A 21,212-nucleotide genomic window follows, 5' to 3' on the forward strand; every position below is an offset into this window, starting at 1 on the left:
CATTACGAGCGGTCTCCCAGTGGGATCGGAAGACTCTCGAACGAAAACGTCCGACATTGAATGCAGATAACCGATGACGATGCCGCCTACTGCCTATCCTATCTCGGTACCGAGTCGTCCAAGAGACAATTCGACAACGATAAATCGAAAGAACGAACTCGAGCGAACCATTAAACTCTCTCGTCTTGTTGCAAGTCTTTTCTAACTTACCTTCTTGCTACACCTTCTGCTTTTATTATCAAAGGCGTGATATCTATATATATATATATATATATATATATATATATATATATATATGAGACTTACCGATTAAGACTGAGCAATCACCTAAATGTAGCTGCTCTGCTCGAAATTTGTAGCGAAAGAAAGAGAAGGAATTGATAAGTTAGTGATGAGGTAGAAGTTCCATTTCGCGAGACGGCGGAGGCCGAGGCTCGAAGGACCGCGAAAGTACCGCACGGAATCGTCATCTCCTCGCTATTGTGGATGTATTTTTTTTTTGTATTGAAAGAGCTGCACGCGCGGGTATATTCGTTATTTTCGATATAACAGACAAAATTATTATCGATGGCATTGCATGGTGCGTCACAGCGGAAGCACACACATACATGTACACGCAGTGGTCGATTTTATATTTATGTAAAAATCATATTTTATATAAAACGGGCTATTGTACTTTTTTAATATTTCGTATACATCGCATTGTCATTCCGATAAAATTATTACAAGGAATAAAAAAGAAATAATTTGTACAAAAGCTTGTCGGTGTTCATGTTTTCTCGATTCCAATTGTTATCAACTTAGCGTATAATTAGTCATATTGAATTACATGAGAATTTTACTACATTAATAATTTTCTACGTAAAATCCTTTTTATACAATTTTTGATTAATATTCTATAATCTATAAAATTGAATTTTTTTATTAATTACACATTGCTGTAACAGGATTAATGAATAAAATAATGAATGTTGATATTACATGTGCATAAACTTTTTGTAAAGGAAAATTGAGAAAATTGGGAAAGATAAGTTATGTTGTTTGCCTTTAAAATTATTTTTTAATTACTTTCATAAATTTGTTTATAGATATAACAATAATATTTGCGATTTGCTCTATCCAGAACAGATCTATTTTACTATAATATATTTTACTGAAAAATAAGAAATTACAGTTTAGTATTTGATAGATTTCGAAGAAAAAATAACGAACATTGTGAGACAGAAGAAATTTTGCAATGTAAAAGTAATCAATATTTAAAATTCGCGCTCTTAGAAATGATTGACATTTAAGGTGCTATTTCATGCTGACGCTCGACGCTCATTTTTAGCGTCAAAACAGATCACGTGATCAAAATTGACCATTATCCAGCATTAATTTTGATCACGTGACTTGTTTTGACGCTAAAAATGAGCGTCAGCATGAAAAAGCACCTTAATTCGGTTCTCTGTTTTGAAGAGAAAATATACGTATTGAGCCTTTATTTACTTTCTCTTTTGCGAGAAAACATTCGTCAACTATCCGACAGAGGGAGGAAAATATTAGAAAATGATTGCGAATATTACGAAGATTGACACGCTCGTTATTTTTTTGTAATAAATCTCTCCAAAACACCGCCGACTTAATTTGCGCATCTAATGTATTAATTAATACAAAAATAGATACGCTTGGCGCATCTATGGGATGCTCCCTCTATAATGAATCTGTGCTTGGGGATATACAGATCAATCGATATAACCATTGTCGATATCGATCAATCGCTCGTGTAATTAATGCTTACGCACATAAACACGACAGGTGGCGATATTAGAAAAAGCGCATGCGAAGAAGAGGGTGAAAAGGATAACCAGCATTACCACCATTGCATTTGAAAAGTCAAGTGGCCGTTTCACACTCATGTCAATGGCGTCCTGTCCATCTCGAAGTGCAGATAAGGAGGTAAGGGAAATGTCTAACGATTTCTCGCGGAACCGATTGTCTTAGCTTTCCCGGCAATTCCGGGAAAACCTGACGAGCTCCTCTAAGAAAGATATCATCGAAAATGACGTAATTTTACTACTGCGAATTTTGTACATTCATGATTCTTGGAAAGCTTTCTGAAAATTTTTCGGACTTCGTGAAGTTCGTTAAATCTGCCGACGATGCGCGATGATGATGCCGTCGGCGATCTATCGGTGATCCTCTCAATGCGACCACGCTTCTTTGTCTTCGCTATCGCGTTATCTTGTTTCTTATCGCAGGATCTGTTCTCTCCGGCTACTCTGTAGATTCGTGTGTACTTGTAATTTTTCCTTGTTTCTTCTCGAATGTGTACACACCTGCTTCTACACCTATTTCATTTGAAGTGTCAAAAGTGTCACGTGGTGCAATTGGGGACGGTCCCTTTGTTAACGCGATGTTACGGCTGTGGATACTTTTCTTCCTTCACGCACAATTTTCCATTGTCCGAAATTGACCACCATTAATTATACCGCGACAAAATGAGGCTGTAAAACTCCACCAATCGTCTCAGTAACACAATAACATTCCAGTAGCACGAGAGAGATACAACAGGGGAGAAAATACAACAGTGCATATAAAAAGCTTGACTCTTTTCTCCTTCAAAGTAATAATCAGTCGGGATAAATATATGGTACAAGATCTCCATCAAATTTTGTTCTTCAAAACTCGCATATTTTGTTCTATAATTACATTTATGCAAACGGTTTTTCCGTGCCATTGTTGTATGTGTATGTATACATATCTGCTATGTGCGCACATGTACATATATGCAGGCATTGCACGTATACATAGCCACACATAGATACACATGTACACATATACACACCTACATACACATTGTACCTTTATACATGTACTCTATACTATCATTCACAATTATAGTTGAACATAACCATGTTAATTATATAGGCAACTCATTACCTTTAATAATATTTAATGTTTAGATTGTTTAGACAATTTACTTTAATTCTTTTAGAGAAATATAAAAGAAATATTGTTCAGTTGATTATATATGCTTCTGCCTGATAATTTTTCTGAACATCTTTTATACAATTTCAAGATTCTGCATTTCTTAATTCTATATTTTAATTTAATTCTATATCTATAACAACAATGATAATTAAATCAAGAGAAAAGATCTATATTCCATAACAGGTTTCAATTTAAAGCATTAAATTTGAGTTGCACTTTATGATCATTTGTGGTGATTTTTATTCTTATTCTTTTTATAGAAAATAAAAGAAGAGAGATACGTTTACTAAGTTAAGGCACTTTGTACGGTACAATTAAGTATAGCAATAAAAGAACAATAAAAACGAAAAAAGACATTAGTTAACATGCTAAGAAAATATAAAGAAATGAAACGAAGATAAATCTGCAGGAGAATAAATTGTTCACAAGCTACGTATGTACATTAAAATTTCCAGCAGTGCATCGAATTGAGTCACGTAGAGATATCACCCAGAAGAAAAATGTCGAAACGAATGCAGGAGCCAGTGGACCAGTGGCTGGGAAAAGAGGGTTACTTCCGCAAGCCTACTCCTAGAGATCCTACTTGTTTATTCAGAGCGATCAGTGAACAGGTGTATTACACGCAATATTATCACTTGAGGGTGAGAAAGGAGTGTACGACATTTATGATGAGGAAGAGACACTTGTTCGAGAAGGTAAGGCAACACTCATGTACACACACACACACACATGCACGCACGCACGCACAATACATAACATTGCTTTATATCGAATAAATGAGCGTATTGTTCCTTTGCGTTGTTCGTAGTTCATAACGGTGCCATTCGATCATTACTTGAAAGAGATGCAGTGCTTCACGGAATGGGGTGGACCAAATGAGATTCGCGCCATGTCCCTGCTTTATCACAGAAACATAATCATATTTGTCGGGGAGAAACAGATGTGTGAGACCGTCGTTAGGACTGACTTTAAAAAAGGCGACATATTGCTCTGCCGTACGAACACGAGGCAGTACGAATCCGTCTACCCAATATCTTTTGTTCAGACAGCTGCTTATTGTCAATGTATGTAGCTATCTTTATTAGTACTCGTTGCATGTGCGACGACAAAGACTTCCTAGACGGTGTTTGATTGTAATTTTTTTTCTTTTTTTCTAGCTCTTGTTTATGAAGTTGTATATAAAGATATCTTTAAAATGCCCAATATAACGACCGTCGCCGATAAAATGCTGCGTAATCGAAGTTCTACGTTCAGGCACGACAGATTTTTTCAGAAAGGAAATCTTGGCATCAGAGAGTAAGTCGCGCGATTAAGTATCGAGACGAGAGCGATTAAATCTCGTTTTCTAAATGCTAACAACAGTCTAAGCGCTAATATAATTTCTAACGTTTAAACGTAATGTTTTACAGGCAATTGACTGTAGATTTATACAATAAAATAAAACATGAATCTAATGATACAGACGAAGTGCAGTGCGCCTGGAAGGGAATACCGCCCATTCCGTACAAAGTTGCAAAAGCATTGGCTCCCGATTACTACCGTAACATAGAGTTGGATATATGGTGCGAGTTAAAGCGAGGTACATTTTAATAGATTTTTTTATAAGGCTATAAGATTTTTTTATATTGAAAGACTTACGGCTACATTTTGATATGAGAGTAAAATGTATAAATAAAATCGTGTGCAGAAGTAAAAAGCGCAGGGTGGAGCAAGTATAACAGTAACGAACTTCAAGTTGGTGGTAAATGTCTGATAGAGATCAGCGTGAACGAGCTGGAACAGTTTGACAGAAATCACAAGAACAATCGTCTCAAATCGTTGGATTATAATATTAGCGATAGTAACAACAAGATTGTGCAACAACAATTGAAACAAGGACTCTTCCGTCTGTGCGGTTACATACAAGAAATAAGTACGGATAAGGAACCGGTGCTAGTCTTTATCGAAGACCTGGGGGAGAAAAAGCTCGTGCCATATAGTGCATTAAAGCCATTTCCTGTAACGAGGAGAAATAAGCAAAAGAATTGGACACCAATGAATAGAAATCACGCAGTCAATTCCGATTCAAGTCAGTTTATTGAATTATTCTATATTTTAACATTATTATTCATGTGAATAATTAAAATTAAATTAAATTTTGATTAGGTCGACGTTGGAAGAAAACATCTACTTCATTCTCGCGGAAAAAGAAAGATACCACAGGCTTGGCGAATGTAACAGCAAATAATACAATTAAAAATGTATTAATAAATAATGCCAATGACGATAGTATTAATAATAACGTTGACAATAATAATATTGACGCTATTAGAACCGTCTCGAACATTGACAGCGACAAAAAGCCGTATGTATCTTTGACAAAATACATGATATATGTTGATACATATCAAATATATACAATAAATTACAATTAAAAAATTGACAAAAAATTTACAATTTGCACATCAAAAATTAAAATAATAAACGTAAGTAGATAATTCGTAAACCGTAATTGTTTGGCATTTCATATTCGAATTTGCTTACAGTAAAGAAGAACCATATCAAACGTCAGAAAATAAGATGGAAACTGGTTCGAAACACGCGACGAATGTAAGTAAGATTAAAACATTATGAACCATTCCAAGCTTGGACAACATAAAACATTATACTACATCTGCTTTTTGTTTGTAGGACGAAGCCAACAACAACGTGCCTGTCGCGTTTGACAATTTACAAACTACAGTGTCGAACAACGTGCAACAGGCTGCGGATGAACGTAAGAAAGCGGACGTAATATTTAGAAACAAAAATACAAGATCAAGGGAGACGAAAAATCTTGACCATGGTTTTCAAAGTTCCGTCTCCAAGCAAAAACCTGCAGGCGAGAGTACACCTTACACACCTTACGATAGTAAGTATGCGTATTACGTATTAAATGTTCGTTAGCAAATAAAAAAGTTTTAGATGTTAAATTCTCGTCTCATTTTTAAACTACGTACACTTTTGTATGATTTAAGCGCATTAAATTGAAGCAAGATTTACATGTTTCAAATGATATACATATAATCTAATAGATATAATTCAATTTTTATATACATATGTATAATACCACATATACATATTTGAAAATTAAAAAATTGAGAGTTGTCAATTTAAATAAAACATGAAAGTCTCAGTTTATTTTTCGCAAGGCTCAAGATTTACCTAAGAGTGAAAATATTTACTTATATTCTTAACCCTTTTGCTACGATAGCATCGATCGAGTAACATTAATTATGCATCTAAGCGATAGAATAAGATTTTTTATTTCATTATTTTAACTCATGTTAGAAATTAACTTTTTGAGTATATAGATAAAATAGAGGATTTACGTAAAAATAATAAAATTTATTTAAACTTGTATTTAGTCTACAAGTCATTTGATGGACTAACAATTGCAGTCGACGTTAAGAGCGAAAGGGTTAATCATATTTAATTATAATTACAGCAAACTCGCAAATAAACACGAACAGCAATGCAAACATATTTTACATTACACCAGATGGATTTTATCCATATGCACCAGGAAATTTTGGAGACCATAACACAAATCAAATGGATCGTATGTACCACATTTAAAAAAATAGCTACGGCTGTGCAAGCGATTACACATACATAGCGAAACTATGTAATTGCATTACCGATTATATCCGTTCGTAAATAATTTTTTCTTGTTTTTTTTCAGCTTCATTTGCCTCAAGATTCTTCTATAATTTACATCTGCTACATTTGGAGGTATGCAGCATAGATTAATTAAATATTAATCATTAAACATTAAAACACAAATATATTTTTTTAGCAGGATTCCGTCCGTAATTTAAATCCAGCTTATTGTGGCGCTATGCCGTACGGACAAGGTCAAGGCGTACAAACCTTAGTAGAGCCACCAAATGCTCACACGAACAGTAAGTATTAAATTGCATAATTTGCATTAAACATCCATTATTGCAATAAATTTTGAATGATTTCTAGATATCCCATCTGTGGAAGAAAGCATAGACTGCCTTGTTTCCGGGATGCAAAACTGTTCGTTATACGATGGATCAAACAGCGAAGTCTCCAAAACTTCAGGCGCAAGCGATCCACAAAATAGCAAGCAGTTCAAGCAAGGGTCGTCAAAAAGCAACGGGAGAGACTTGTACCAGGTTATGCAGAAAACAAAACAGCCTGGAAACATTAAAAGTAATGACAAAACAATTTAAATTTTTGTTTCAAGGGAATAAATAAATGGTGATTAACTTTTTAAAAAAGGACTATTTTGGAACAAGTAGATTTAGACGTTGGTACTCAAAAGAGAAAAACATTACAGAACGGTTATAAAGATTTAATTGTACTCTGTCATTCCTATGAGGGAATGACCTTGCTTTTCGGTTACAAAACACTTTCAGAAATAGCTGTTGTGTTCTTTCCTAAAACGGATGATAATAGGGATGATCGTCAGGGATGTTGCTAGTACAAAGTCAAAAACTACATCGTACAAGATGAAAATCGAAAAAAATCTTAAATCTTAGCATGCAAAAGATGAAATCCTAACATGCAAAAAATGAAAATTAAAAATGAAAAAATTTGTTTAAAATTTATTCTACAATCTATTGTTCTATATTTTATTACTGTACCGTTCTATAACGTATCTCGACATTGCCTATACGTACATCTCGTTTACCCATTTTCTTCTCTCGCTTTCTTCCCACTTTGTAGAGTGATCAGCAAAGTTTTCGAGAACAGTATGCAAGTAACGTCTCGTTTGCAGGTAACAAGCCGCGCGGCCGACCACAGAACTTCCGTGGGTCGGCGTACGCGCAACATTCCGGCCAACAGTCGTACAGCACAATGTCGAGCAATCCCGGTGGCTCGTACGACGCGCAACGACACGACGTGTGCGCGCTACCACCGCAGCACCACTTGGACTCCTCCACCACGTGGACTCCGCATCAGGCGACGGCCATGACACCCGCCAACTCGTCAGGTGCTTACATGCCCCAGTACGCTACCGCTGTTTATTCTGCCATGCCCTATCACGAACTACTACCGCCGCATTGTGCTGGCGAGGGTAACATGTACTACTCGGGGAATTTCTCGTGGAATCCTAGTTACATGCCCGTGCCATGTTTGCCACCGCAGCACGTCGACAGCGCGATCGAGAGCGCGGCTATGCCGTCGTATCCGCAGCACGCCTACCCGCTGACCGAAACCTACCCCCCTACTAATCCATCGGCTGGCTATCCGCAAACGACCAGCCAGTCGATGGTATATCCACAGCCGATGATGTATCCGCAGCCAATACAGTACGCTCTGCCACCATTGCCACCGCCACTGCCGCCGCCACACGTGCAGGAACAATGGAACTCGTGTATGGGACAACAATCTTACATGCAATACCCCGTTCCACCCCCACAAACGATCGAGCCACCCTCTGCCGCGCAAAACGTCATGCCGCATAACTCCCTTTAAATTACTTAGTCGCGCAAGAATAAATGAGACAAAATTTATCATACTATTCGCAAGTAACCGTAGCAGTTTAAAGTAACGTAAAAGTAGTTAGACTGAACTTGAATATTCTGATAGAGCAAACTGACTTCAACAAATAAGGAAACGACTTATTCTAAGAGATAAAACAAGAGCAAAGAAAGAACTTGGCGAGGAAAGAGCAGCCAATTGCGATTCGTTCTTCTAACATTTTTCGTTAGAAGTCGACGAGATCGTTCAACGAGATTGACCCTCCTGTGACTTCCGTGTTTTCCTGCACGAAATTACGTGCGATATACAGGACATTGTCATCAAATGTCCAGGATATAGTCATACTTTTGTATGTTACATGTTGTACGCGAGACGGATTTATAACGGTGTTATATGTAAATTGACGAATTTGTCAGCTGGTTCATAATATTACTAAAATGCAGATCACCACTTGTGTACATTCAAATGCCAACTGAGCTTTCATAGGTTTAATTTAAATTGGGAAACAGCACACTTAAAATATTTTCTCTCAGGACTTGGACGTTACCTTTAACGAATAATGTGAGTAGCAGCAAGACAGTTTATCCATTGACAAAAAGACGACTCTACGACGGTCGCGCAATGGCAGATCCATGGACTATAAAGTGCCTACTCTTTCTTTATATTTACCTCTTAGAATAGAAGTTATCAGTAAATTATCATGGCTGTTATATAACTCTAAGATATAATTGTTTCAGAGAGTACCTGATGTAAAATATTACTATCCAGAGTACTTAAGAGAGAATATATATACACACACGTTAAGATATTGTAATCTCTAACGTAAAGTTTCTACGTAGCGTTTATACTTAGTTACCATTTATACAATTTTTTACTTATAAAATTAATCTTTCTACAGCTTTTGTTATAAAGACTTTTGCTAATAAACGAGCGCAGACACAAGTTAAACAGGCTTATACTTTTCCCGTTTTCAATCGTCATTTCTTAAGAATTTAAAATAAATTCTCCCTCTTTATCTACAAACAAAAAATAGGCAATCGCTAAGTTAGTTGTCACTCGAGTTATCGGTGCAGCTAATAAATCATGACGAGCGAATTACGCGGTGATCCAAGTTGCAAGTGCGATCGACGGATAAACCGTATGACCTTATCGCGCGCAACACGTGCACGTCGGTAGTTATCTGAAATTCTGGAAGAATTTCAAGAGTATTACGCAATCGTGTAGAAATAGTTGCTACACGCCCAATCGCGCTTCATCAAGCAGGAGCATTCTTGTGAACTTGATTAGAGAAGCATAATTGCTCGTTACAGATGTTTGAGATAGCACAACGATATAATTGTCGCACGTTCCCGTTTATGTTAAAAGTTTAGAGAACCACAGCGCAGATATTTTCATTTGTACAAATGTTATTCACAAATTTGACTTATGCAATTTTTTTTATATAGCAAACTTATACATTTAGTTTGAAAAAGAATAACAAACACAAAGAGGTAATTATGATGACGAGAGGACACTATGAGGTTGTACAAGAAGCTGTCTCAGGGGTATAATATTTATATATATATATATATATATATATATATATATCTTAATGTAGACAAAGATTAATGTGTGTTCGCGCGCGGCAGAAATTGTGTAGACGATCAATCGGAAGATACATCATTAGAAATTTATTTAAATTTATAGAAGACATTCATGTAAGCACATCTTTATGTTTCTGACACACCTTAAATGATGTCCCGATTAAATCTACAATAAATCCTGAATAAATCTACGAAAGCGCCATTAGAGAACTGAAAGTCCTGTTGTTTAAATAATAATAAAATTTGGTATGGAAAATAATTTTGCAGTTAATTGTCAAACTGAGTATTCTCTTACATCAGCGTATATTTCATAGAAATTCTAATATCGAACCGTACAATAATCTCCCCCATATATGTATGCGAAAAAGAAAAGATTACTCCTACGATACATCTTAAAAGCAAATACAGCTAACGAAACTTGTTACAGGGTCTGGTTTTGATTTTTTTTTTTTAATCGGCGGATCTTTCTATGTTCGTTTATCGTACAACGTGCTAACGCTAGAGGCACTCTAAGAACTGAGATTTCGCAAGGTAATCAAGAAAAGGTCCAGTGTGATACACGAAGCTTAGTGGTAAATTATTTACACGTATATTACACTTGATCTTTTACTATTTACAATCGAAAATCTCAGAATGGACATACTCGAATATTTATCTCGATGTAAATAATGGAGAAAGAAGAATTGGAATGATATATCCTACGTCTCTTCATTAACATACAGGTCTGATAAAAATCCTTCGGAAGTGCACAAGGAAATACTTATAGTTATACTATACTCTCGTGCCGGAACGACTTGATGTAAAGAAAGAACTGATTTGGCATTAGAGGCCAGGAAATCCTTCATCGCATAATACATAGTTTGAATTTTCATTGCGAGATCCCCGCGAGTCCAAAACTGAAACGCGTCCACGCGTGTCCACGGGGAATCTCTCTCTTCATTGCACACATTTACATAGTAAAACATGCTGTGTTAGACTCGCGTGGTACTATTGGTGTCTCATCAACCGTGCGAACTCCTCTAGATATAGTGCATCGTCAATCGTATAATCTATCTGTACACTCACACAACACAGTTCAAATACACAATAATATTAACATATTTAATATTGGACTAATAATCAAAATCGGATGTCAAGGGTTGCTAAAAGACCTCGCAACGCCAAGTTGCAGCAAATGATGGGACAGTGAAAAATTTCCATTCAAATGGCTCATTTTTAGGTATAGAGAAAGAACGTATATAATCGGAGTTGTTAGTTTGCTCGGCGGCAAAAGTAATAACGACAACGGTAGAAAGTCATTAGTAGACACTTGTACTTGAGGGAGGAAAACAACAGATAACGCTGCGGCGCGTTTCTCAGAAATTTTATTTTCGCTTAAATCCATGAAAAAGAGAAATCATTTCACCATAATTCTCATATATTCCATTTCATTCAGTCACTATTTATATACGATAAAGGTATTACAGTAATTTACTATGTACGAATTAATCTTCCAGCTACTTCCACATCAGATCTGAATCGTAGGCATTATATTACAGGACCTGGATGTCAGCTCTGATTTGAAAACAACTTTTCTCTCTATATAAGTCCATATTAAATATATTTTACAATAATATTATCATTGTACATGAACAACGTATGCTCTACACCTCGCGTTGCTTATCGCTAACTAACCAGCGCGACGAAAGGATTTTTACGAAAGTAAAACAACGAGAGTAAAATATTAAAATGTACATGATACATATACATACATATATATTATATATTATATATATATATATATATATATGTATAGATATATGATATATATATATAGAATAACACACGAAGTAGTAACGCTAACGGAAATAATATCTGTCAATGAATATATCATGGTAAAAAGATCTTTAGGCTTTAATTAGGGTTTAAATTTGTAGTGCAGTAAAAAAAAATACAACGCGGAAGCGTAATGATGGCTTGAACAGCGCAAAGGTCCAAAAGACACTGAAAAACTGGGAAATTTATAGAAGTTGCACAGACGATTAGAGTTAATTCACGACGATGCAACGGGCTCTAATAACGTCTTTTGGGAATCTTTATTATGCCTTTCGACAGCTTTCGTTGTACGGAAGCGTGTCAAAGTAAAAGCGAAACTAGTGCGCTGGTTGAAGCAACGATCGACAAGAAGGTGTTAATTAGTTAAAATAGACGAAGGGGACCGGATTTGTGTGACCCCAATATGTGCGCCGCCTTGATATCTCCTATAGTAAAACAGATTTTATGTTAATATAAATTGGCCATACATCATTATTATTGTATGCTAAGCATTCGATATATAAATTTTTCGTAGGTCAAAATTAATGATGGTAAAAATATATTTAAGTTTATTTCAGGAAAAGAGATTTGCAGTCTCGACTCGACGACGGAACGAATTTGTTCAGCTGCACGAACGTAATAAATACTTACGTAAAAGAGATGGTAAAAGGCGAAGTTATTCCTTATTTTCCTCGGTAGTGACAGCATTGGAGGGATTTTGGGACTCCGATGAAGATAAGGGCGGCGCTTCCGCTGCTGTGTCTGTTGCATCTTGACTCGAGTCCGAGCTGTCTTTCACCTCCTCCTGTTTCTTCTCTTCGCTGGGAGCGGTGCTCTTAGCTTCGTCCACGTTTTCGGATTCCTCCGTCACTTTTTCCTCCTTGGAGTTGATCTCGGACGTTTTTTCAGCGTCTTTACTATCCACCCCCTCCGCCTTCTTGTCCTCGTTCTCTATCGTCTTGCTCTCCTTCTCCTCTTTCTCCTCGTCTACTTCCATCTTTGTAGACTCCTCTTCCATGTGCTTCTCATTTTTGTTGTTGGATGTCTCCTCGTCCGTGTTGTTTTCATTGTTTTTCTCTTGCCTCTTCGGACGTCCGCGCCCGCGGCCACCGGTGCCCCTCGTCGATGTTTCTCTCTTTTCTTTTTTGGGTGGCGATGGCACTGGCGTCGTCGAAGTTAGGCCTCTGGCTGAACTGCGGGTGCGTCTTCTACCTTCTACCTCGCCAACGGATTTGTTCATGCCCTGTAATCATGCCAAGAACATATTAAAATAAAGAAATATATTATTTAAGATAGACGTAGTACTATTTAATTTAATTATTTAAGATATACGTTAAATAAACGTTCCTCCTTCCAAGAAATTCAATACATCAAATTGTAAAATATACAAACATGTTCCTTGTAGTTATTACGTACAGTCCAACAACGTACAATTCATTTCTCCTTTTCTCTCATATTTGCGGGATTTTACCTGCTACTTGTTCTTCCTACATTTTTTCGAAACTTTTTTAACAATATCTTAACACGAGAAATATAGAAAAAGCACTTTGAAATTGGCGCCTGTGCAACGATTGGTTCTCCCTATCCCCCCCGAGTTTGTTACTCTACTCCCACTTTTCTCCTACAGCGCCCCCCACTCTCCATGTCCTTTGCGCTCACGTAAGCAGCAAGTAAAATCGACGACGACGATGGCTAAAATGGAGGGAAATAATTCGGCGGAGGGGAGGGATAGGAGGACCTTGACCAAACGAGACTCGACAGAGATTTTGGAGCGCACGATAAGCCGGTCCGATCTGACCCCGAATGTTTTTCCTGTTTCAGATTACCTCGCGACTTTCCGAGAGACGTACCTTTAGGATCGCTTCACCTTCCTGGGCAGTCCTTTCGAGGGTGGAGAGCCTCTTGGTGCCGCTTCGTTTGTTTTTCGTCGGAGTCGGCTTCTCCTCCGTCGACTGTTCCTGCAAAACCAAGTTCCTATTCACTCGCTTTCATACGTAGATACTGCATACGTGCACACACACATACACACACGGATTGCATAGCAGCGTGCACTGTGTGTGTGTGCGTGTATATATTGCGCATGCATACCTATTCAGCGGGAAGCGTACGCCTGTTAGGCAGGCCGACGTCTCGAGATCATTTGAGAGTTAAAAAGAAGCGAGCGACGGGCTCACGGCACAGCGCGATACGATAATTGCGCTCGCATGATAAGATTATCGGGGACCGTTGAACTGTGCCCGGCGAGAGCCTCTTTTCGTTCAAGTTTCCCGCCATTTTGACGTACGCCAGCTCCCGTCGCTTCTAACGTCCGCACCTCGCGCGCGGCTCCCGCTGGGCCGTCGACGGCGACAGCGGTTGCGGTGGTGGCACGTCGCGGACGTGGACGCGGCGTTCGCATTGACGACGGCCATCACGCGGCTACGCGTTCCTGCTGCGACGCCGCGAGCCAGCGGCGATGATTTCCCGCCTTTTCGCGCAGCATCGCGCAGAAGGCGTGCGAACGAACGAGAGAGAGAGATATCCGAGAGGCGAGCCCCCGCCGACTGCGCGCGAGAGTTCGGCGGAGATAGAAAAAAAAGGCATCTCCACCATGTTTGCCGACGGCGAGGGAGGACGTGCATGCGTGCACACGTACGGCGCAGCTTCGAAAAATCACCGAGCGAACGATCAGATGAGCGGGCGGGCGGCTGGTCACGGCGCGGAGGCGCGCGGCGCCGTCGCCTGACGCGCGGCACCACATGGCGCGGCCGCGTCGTGCCGCCGCGTCGCAGCGTACGCGCGTACGCCGGGCCCGGTCGTCCCCCAGGTATCCGGAATCCACGAGGAGAACGAGCGTTTCCTACGCGGCTTCGGTATTTGCGCAGGGGGGAGCCCCCGCCGCACACACGCCGCTCACGGCATGAAAACTCGGCTTGACGGTTTGCCCGACGTATCTGTCGCCCGCTTACCTTGGACGTATCCTCGACGTTGTTGTCGCTCTTGGTCTCTGTCTTGGTGTCGGACATCTCTTCGTGCGCAAATCACTCAAAAACACTGGGAAATCCACGATTCTACGACGAGAATTCGCGCTGCGCCCGGTCGCACTGTTTATACGATAAGGAAAGATGGCGGTTAGCGTGGGTCACGTGACCCCTCGTCAAACCTCAGAGCGGGAGTTCGAGCGCCGTCTCGCGTTCGTGCGGCCAACTACGCGCGTAGCGACGCACACACGATCCAGATTCCTATCAACGGTAGTATTCTGCATCTACGTACGCATTGAATTTCTTAAATTTATGTTACTGCGAAAGATAAATCTCGCGGAGACGTAAAATAATGCGATTCGTGTTTCTGAAAATTACTTAACCTCAAGTCAAGTGTATATATAAATTCTCTCCACACATTATTTTAAATAATGAATCACGTCGGTTTACTTTCTTATTCGTAATTGCTTTTGCAAATAATATAAAATACGAATTCCAGTGCAGAATACTACCGCAGAAATAGGAATTTGTGTAATTTTGAATCAGTTACACCACTCACTAACACTGTTATGCTTTAGTTTTCTCCTTGTTTACAGCTTTTCAGTATTTGATACTAAACGAAATTTAGAAAATGTTTTCCTCAACGCATATCGTATTGAACTGACCCACGATGCACTTATTGTACTTACCTGTCTTCAAGATATTTTTATATAACAGATTCCGTCTGTTCAGTACTGTATCAGTTATAGTTAGCCTTTTTGCAACAAAAATGAAAATTTTCATGCTTGGTCGCGCTTCATAAAATATATAACTCTTGGAATTGATATCTTACATTATTTGTAATATTCTATATAGATAAAATATAAATGTAAGAGGAAATTTGGTACTTAGAATTTACATGGTAAAAAATCGCACACATGTATACATAAAACCTAATTTCAACTCTCTCCCTCTTTTTCTCTCGTAATTGCATTATCGACACATAATGGACTCGATTTTGTTTTCTTTTTCTCTTAAACTTCTTTGAATTCGCGTCCATTTTTAACGCGTTTGCATCTTATAATTGCAGTTCGTGAAATAAATATTTATGGAAAATACGTTTTCCAGTTAGTGTCCTTCAACTTTTTGACTTCGACAGTGAAACAGTTAGGCCGTTAGTGCGTCGGCATTCTTCGGAACCAGAATCTCGCCCTGAAATCGTCGCTGCACGTGAGAAACGCGGGGGCGGTTGGCGAGTGCACGATCAGCCTCACAGGACCGTTATGTCCCAGCGATAGCAATTGCTTTCTTGACGCATTCCGAGAATTCCAGGCGCACAGCGAAGTCGTGGCTTCGTCGGGGAACATCACGTAGTCCTCGGTATGATTAAATATCGCCTGTGCCTTGTGTTCCTGTTTGCCTGAACGAAGTAGTATAGTCAGTCGCATGCAGCATTATCGTAGCAACAGCGAGAGATACATCGTAGCAAATAAATTTCAAATACGCATTTATAAGCCTTTACCTGTAGTTCCAGCACCCGTATATGCTATTAAGCATCTGCTAGTGGATAATTCCCACAACTTGATCAGGGAATCTTTCCCTGAAGAGAGCAAATACTGGAATTCAAAATTATACGATTATTAAATGCCACTCAAAAGTAAATCTACAATTTTCTCCGTAATTTACAGCTAATCTTGCAACGCTACCACCGGAAGGATCACTATACCTTGCCATTCCTCGTGAAGCTCACCGAGCACACCTCATAACCGTCGTGTGCTTTGACGAAGGTGTTTATACATCGATTGGACACACCGTCCCAGAGCTTAATGCTGCCGTCCTTTCCCGCCGAGGCGTAAGTTTTTGCGTCCGATGAATACTTGATGCTCGTTATCCCGGCTGTATGCTGGTGACCTGGTATACTGCACACGAAGCATTGCGCAGTATTTACGTCGTACAACCTAACTACTGGATGGTTGGTGCCGACTATGAGGAAATCACCGGTTGGGTGGAACGACAGACACCGAATTTGATCCGCGTCTGTGATGGTCCTGAATGCTTTCTTCACACTGGCTTTACTGAAGTCGAACAGCTTGACGGAAAAGTCACGACTACCGGACACGAGTATGGGTTCTCTGGGATGGAACTCCAGGCATGTCACTTCCTCCAAATGATCGTACAAAGTTCTTATAACTGGATGGCCGCCGGTCTGATCCCCAGGTGCCATTTCGTCGGGCGCGGACTTGGCGAGCATTCTGTCCACGTCCAAGATCTTGATCGAAGCGTCTACAGAGCCGGTGGCAATCAACTGTCCATCCGCCGAGAAGGCTCCTGCCCTGCAATTCCCTTTGTGCGACGTGACGTATGCGGTCTCGTATTGCGCGGGTTCTGGAGCCTGGGTCTGAGTCTCCGTTTCGAATTCCAAGTCTAATCCAGGTCCTAAGGTGTTGTCGAAGCTCGACGCGAAGGTTGACAGGTTGTTACTGTTATCCTTCTTGGAGCGATCTGGTTCCTGAGCGATACCGATCAACATCAGGTGCAACAGTCGATCTGATGGTGGGCATGGTGGCTCTGCCTGGATCATATTGGACAGCTGTACGGCTAGCGTCTGATGACCGTCGTAGAACAGCTGACTGAAACGTTCGGCATAACTTACTAAATTAAGACACAAAATAATGCAACTTAAAATATGAAGAGCGATGACCCATTGCTCGTCCTACTTTTTCTTATCTGCTGCTGAAGCTACAATCGCAAATCGTTATGACCACAAGTATGCGTATGAATAAAGATATCGTGCATTATACGAGGGCATTAATGTCAAGAAACAAAATTCAGTAAAGCACGTGCGAAAAAGACGATTATAAACAACCTGATCATCAGCCTGTAGAGCAGATCTCTGCTCTTTATTATGTTCTTCGGATCCACTTCCGGTTCCTTCATCGCGCTCTGGCTCTGGCTCGTGTTTCCTGAAGGTGACTGAATGTTGCTGATCTTTGCTAGAACCGTCGAACGTACCGTAAACTGCCCATCAATCGATGCTTTCACACTCTTTTCTAGGTTATGTCGCGTTGTTGTCACTGGCTCACCAATCACGTTTACTCCGGTTTACGCACCGCGTTTCGTTTCGTTTCACTTCATTGCAGCGTTCCTGCAGTCAGGAGACAAACCCTACCACGCGGTACCTGCGTGCGCATCTAAAAATCATCTGATAATGATTTTGTAAACGTGAGTAATCGACGCCCAAAAAATATATATAATGAAAAGGCGGCCATCATATTTTAAGGAATTTGACCATGTCGATTTTCGCCGATTTTTAACCAACAAAAATCAATTGACATTTAACAAATTTAAATAATGTAAAATAATTGTTTATTATTATTATTTTGAGCTCGAAATCCTGAGATATAATTACTATTGAATTCTTTTTCAATATTCATCTAACAACAATTCTCTTTCTCTTTTCCATTGACATCAGTAGTTTTAATTTTTAATAATGTTATAAAAATATGTTTTTCACTCTGTACTAGTTTGATTAATTTGAGTTTCTCTATATTTTAAAATAAGTACTTTTTTTGCGTTTTGTGAAATCAGTTAATTGTCTCAATGTAGATAACGATAATGTTTGTAAAATTGTATTCTACAATTTTTCTGCGATATAAAAATTCTTCGTTAAAATTTGTATGGATTAAACATAATGTTCAATATATGAAATCCAGATATAGGAATTAATAGAAAAATAGCTAATAAAATAAATAGTAAATAGTTTCATAGTTTGCCTATCATGTGATATATTTCGAATATATGTAATATTTCAACTTCACAAGTTCTTCATTATCCAACTGTTTGCTGGACCGTGGATCATAACCGCTATATATTTATTAAGATGCACAATTGCACATGCCTGAGATTGGCTCACGATTTGGAAATACTATTTTCATTGGCGTGCTCGGCATTTCCGATTACAATTATGACCAATCGTAGCGCGCTATTAGCGACTAGAGTCATGCGAAACGATCTGCATGAAATGTCAAAGGACGGCCATGGAGGTGGACAACAATCTGAATTTGAGCGAACCTGTTTCCAAACAGAAAAGCCTGTCCCGCAGAAATGGGAAAACCTTAGCGTCGGATAAGGCTAAAAACGTTCTGGAAGAGGGGAAACCCTTCAAATTAAGAAAAAGCGACAAGGACATATACGTGAACAACAAAACCAATTTCAAGGTATCGCTCTGGAAACCATAACCTCTACATCTCCGCGCAAGAATTGCACATGCTTTAGTCAAGAGACCAATACACGATTGCTTGGAAATTTTGTTACATTTTGTTTAATTATCTAAATATTTTGAAGGGACAGTTGTACAGGTGTGAAAAATTGTTCGACAAAGGCGCGTCGCAGTTGACTGTTCATGGTCGCGGAGCTGCTGTGTACAAAGCGTGCAATTTAGCTTTGCAACTGCAGGAGCTCCATTATGGTACTTTAGAACTTGATATTAAAACTTCCACCGAAACTTCAGAAGGTAGGTACACCTTTTTCACGTGCACGTTTCTACAAATTAGTAGGAAAAGTTTTAATTGCAGATCTATTATTTGCAGATAAATTGAAGGCGTCCGATGATGCAGGCGAGAAAGTAAGCGGCAGACAGAACTCTGCTGTACATATACGAGTCTTTAGAACATTATCGCTACCCAAATTGAGGTGAATCAGCTGATTTCACAATGTCTTTGGATGATAAGACTGTATGCAACAGGATTATTATTTAAACTATAATATCGTAATACTGCTGGTGCTAAGCCATATTATTTTTACTATGATTTTTTCATTGAATGAGCTGGTTCACTGGTTAGGCTTAACAATATTTGAGATATGGATCAATTTAGTTTCCCTAACGATTTTCACCATATTACTAGCTCTAAAGTTAGATGACAATTACTTCTTGGGGACGTCGGGATGGTGGGCCGTATTTTCGCCGCTCTTTGTAGCTGATGGCTTGAACACATACTTTTGCGCTATTATTTTTATAAGAATGTACATGGAAGGAATGATCAAAATGGGGATCCTGCGCGCGCTATGGAGTCTGGTGTCGTTACTTCTAGTCTTTGTCTTTAAATATCTCCTGTGTAAAAAACTCTCTGGGCAGAGTACGCTAGAATACTCGGAAGTTTTGAGTCCCGTATTCATTCTCCTGCAGCTGATCGCGGTTAGAGCTTGTCAGCTACATTGAACAAGCAGACAGTTGTTTCTTACTGTACAATAGATCTTCCAAAACAGTTATATGTATATATATATACGTATTATATCATTTTTTTTATATGTAACATATGGTAGTTGTATATATCACATACATACATTTTGTCAAACTTATATTATCTAGATTAAAGAAAATGCTTAGAAAATATTTTGTCTCTCTATGAACGTCGGTTAATAGTTTTATTTCCTACCTAGCATAAGTTGATTTATTGTTGAGATTTGGTAGAGATATGTATATTATACATATGATATGATTTTAATAAACGTGTTTCTCAGAGAATTTTTTTAGAAGATGACAAATGTAATATAAGATTATTAATTAAGATAATATAATTATACGTTAACAAGTAATATATTCTATAAATATTTATTTTAGACCTATTGTATATCTGCATATCAGTGCCATTAATATCTCGTATATCATCTATAATTAATTAAAACTAAAAGTTATTTATTTTGTAATATAATCATGGATTAAGGTACACAAGATACATAGATCTTGAGGTAATAATGAGTATTATCTCGAGATCCTCTTTTTTTGTGAGACCAGAGATAATTTATAATCTTTAATTTATTTATTATCCTAAATAAATCAATTTTGCTAATAGCAAATTTTTTTATTTAGAGGACTGCATCATATATAAAATGGTACAATTGCAAATAATATTGAGTTGACCGAAAAGTATGTGCGCGAACGTTTTTTAGCGCATTTCAAATGCAAAACTCTGTATTACGAATTAAAAAATAATATTAAGAATTACAAAGTTTTGCATTTGAAGTGTGCTACAAAATTCGCACAGGCTTTCCAGTAACGTAAAACTTTCCACTAAGAATTAGTAGAGTTTTGTTTGAAAGTTTTGCTAAAAAACCCGCACAGGCTTTCCGGTAACGCAAAACTTTATATTACGAATTAACAGATTTAGAGATAATAATAATAAGAATATAAAATTTTGCGTTTGAATTTGGCTAAAAATATCCGCGCGGACTTTCCGGTCAACCCAACATATAATTATTTGATATATAATTCAAAGTTCGATATCTCTCTCGGATACATATTAATAAACTATTTTTAACATTTTTCCAGCATTCTCTTAGGCAACATATCTCGAACTTATACTTCTTAGACAATATTGGTAGGAACTGAAACAAATAAGTTCCTTTTTACAAAAATAACAGGCCTGTGAATTATAACGTAACATACTTC

At 38.4% G+C, this 21,212-nt stretch overlaps 5 protein-coding genes across 9 annotated transcripts; 3 read left to right on the top strand and 2 right to left on the bottom strand.

Moving 5' to 3' along the window:
* The first annotated feature begins 113 nt into the window (after positions 1 to 113).
* On the top strand, positions 114 to 9,396 carry LOC105287809. Of its 2 annotated transcripts, none has more exons than XM_020034412.2 (14): positions 114 to 2,632; positions 3,429 to 3,668; positions 3,782 to 4,037; positions 4,131 to 4,269; positions 4,383 to 4,552; positions 4,661 to 5,041; positions 5,119 to 5,317; positions 5,499 to 5,562; positions 5,644 to 5,863; positions 6,440 to 6,553; positions 6,677 to 6,726; positions 6,794 to 6,896; positions 6,964 to 7,173; positions 7,742 to 9,396. In XM_020034412.2, the coding sequence occupies exons 1-14, from the start codon at positions 2,630 to 2,632 to the stop codon at positions 8,440 to 8,442; spliced, it is 2,850 nt and encodes a 949-aa protein (XP_019889971.2). In that variant the 5' UTR covers positions 114 to 2,629; the 3' UTR covers positions 8,443 to 9,396. The 2 variants fall into 2 exon arrangements, with proteins under 2 accessions (XP_019889971.2, XP_011351903.2); XM_011353601.2 differs by having other exon boundaries at positions 114 to 1,938.
* Positions 9,397 to 10,315: 919 nt separating this feature from the next.
* Positions 10,316 to 14,964, bottom strand: LOC105287810 (uncharacterized protein DDB_G0285917). Its single transcript, XM_011353605.3, has 4 exons — positions 14,774 to 14,964; positions 13,676 to 13,783; positions 12,477 to 13,068; positions 10,316 to 12,271 (listed from the first exon to the last, which is right to left on the bottom strand). The coding sequence occupies exons 1-3, from the start codon at positions 14,828 to 14,830 to the stop codon at positions 12,502 to 12,504; spliced, it is 732 nt and encodes a 243-aa protein (XP_011351907.1). The 5' UTR covers positions 14,831 to 14,964; the 3' UTR covers positions 10,316 to 12,271; positions 12,477 to 12,501.
* Positions 14,965 to 15,605: 641 nt separating this feature from the next.
* LOC105287811 (cleavage stimulation factor subunit 1) lies at positions 15,606 to 17,760 on the bottom strand. The gene is made up of 4 exons (XM_011353606.3): positions 17,631 to 17,760; positions 16,491 to 17,394; positions 16,287 to 16,380; positions 15,606 to 16,184 (listed from the first exon to the last, which is right to left on the bottom strand). Exons 1-4 carry the CDS (start codon positions 17,699 to 17,701, stop codon positions 15,940 to 15,942), a joined length of 1,314 nt encoding a protein of 437 aa, XP_011351908.1. The 5' UTR covers positions 17,702 to 17,760; the 3' UTR covers positions 15,606 to 15,939.
* Positions 17,761 to 17,864: 104 nt separating this feature from the next.
* On the top strand, positions 17,865 to 19,536 carry LOC105287813 (ribonuclease P protein subunit p20). 4 transcript variants are annotated; one of them, XM_020034415.2, is made up of 4 exons: positions 17,865 to 17,986; positions 18,645 to 18,981; positions 19,109 to 19,277; positions 19,339 to 19,536. In XM_020034415.2, the coding sequence occupies exons 2-4, from the start codon at positions 18,781 to 18,783 to the stop codon at positions 19,458 to 19,460; spliced, it is 492 nt and encodes a 163-aa protein (XP_019889974.1). In that variant the 5' UTR covers positions 17,865 to 17,986; positions 18,645 to 18,780; the 3' UTR covers positions 19,461 to 19,536. The 4 variants fall into 4 exon arrangements, with proteins under 4 accessions (XP_019889974.1, XP_019889976.1, XP_019889975.1 ...); XM_020034417.2 differs by having other exon boundaries at positions 18,795 to 18,981; XM_020034416.1 differs by having other exon boundaries at positions 17,897 to 17,986; positions 18,743 to 18,981.
* On the top strand, positions 19,465 to 20,356 carry LOC105287814 (transmembrane protein 203). Its single transcript, XM_011353608.3, has one exon. The coding sequence runs from the start codon at positions 19,500 to 19,502 to the stop codon at positions 19,980 to 19,982; it is 483 nt and encodes a 160-aa protein (XP_011351910.2). The 5' UTR covers positions 19,465 to 19,499; the 3' UTR covers positions 19,983 to 20,356.
* Positions 20,357 to 21,212: the final 856 nt, after the last annotated feature.

Source organism: Ooceraea biroi, chromosome 8, assembly GCF_003672135.1.
Source record: "Ooceraea biroi isolate clonal line C1 chromosome 8, Obir_v5.4, whole genome shotgun sequence".
Lineage (NCBI taxonomy): Eukaryota > Metazoa > Arthropoda > Insecta > Hymenoptera > Formicidae > Ooceraea > Ooceraea biroi.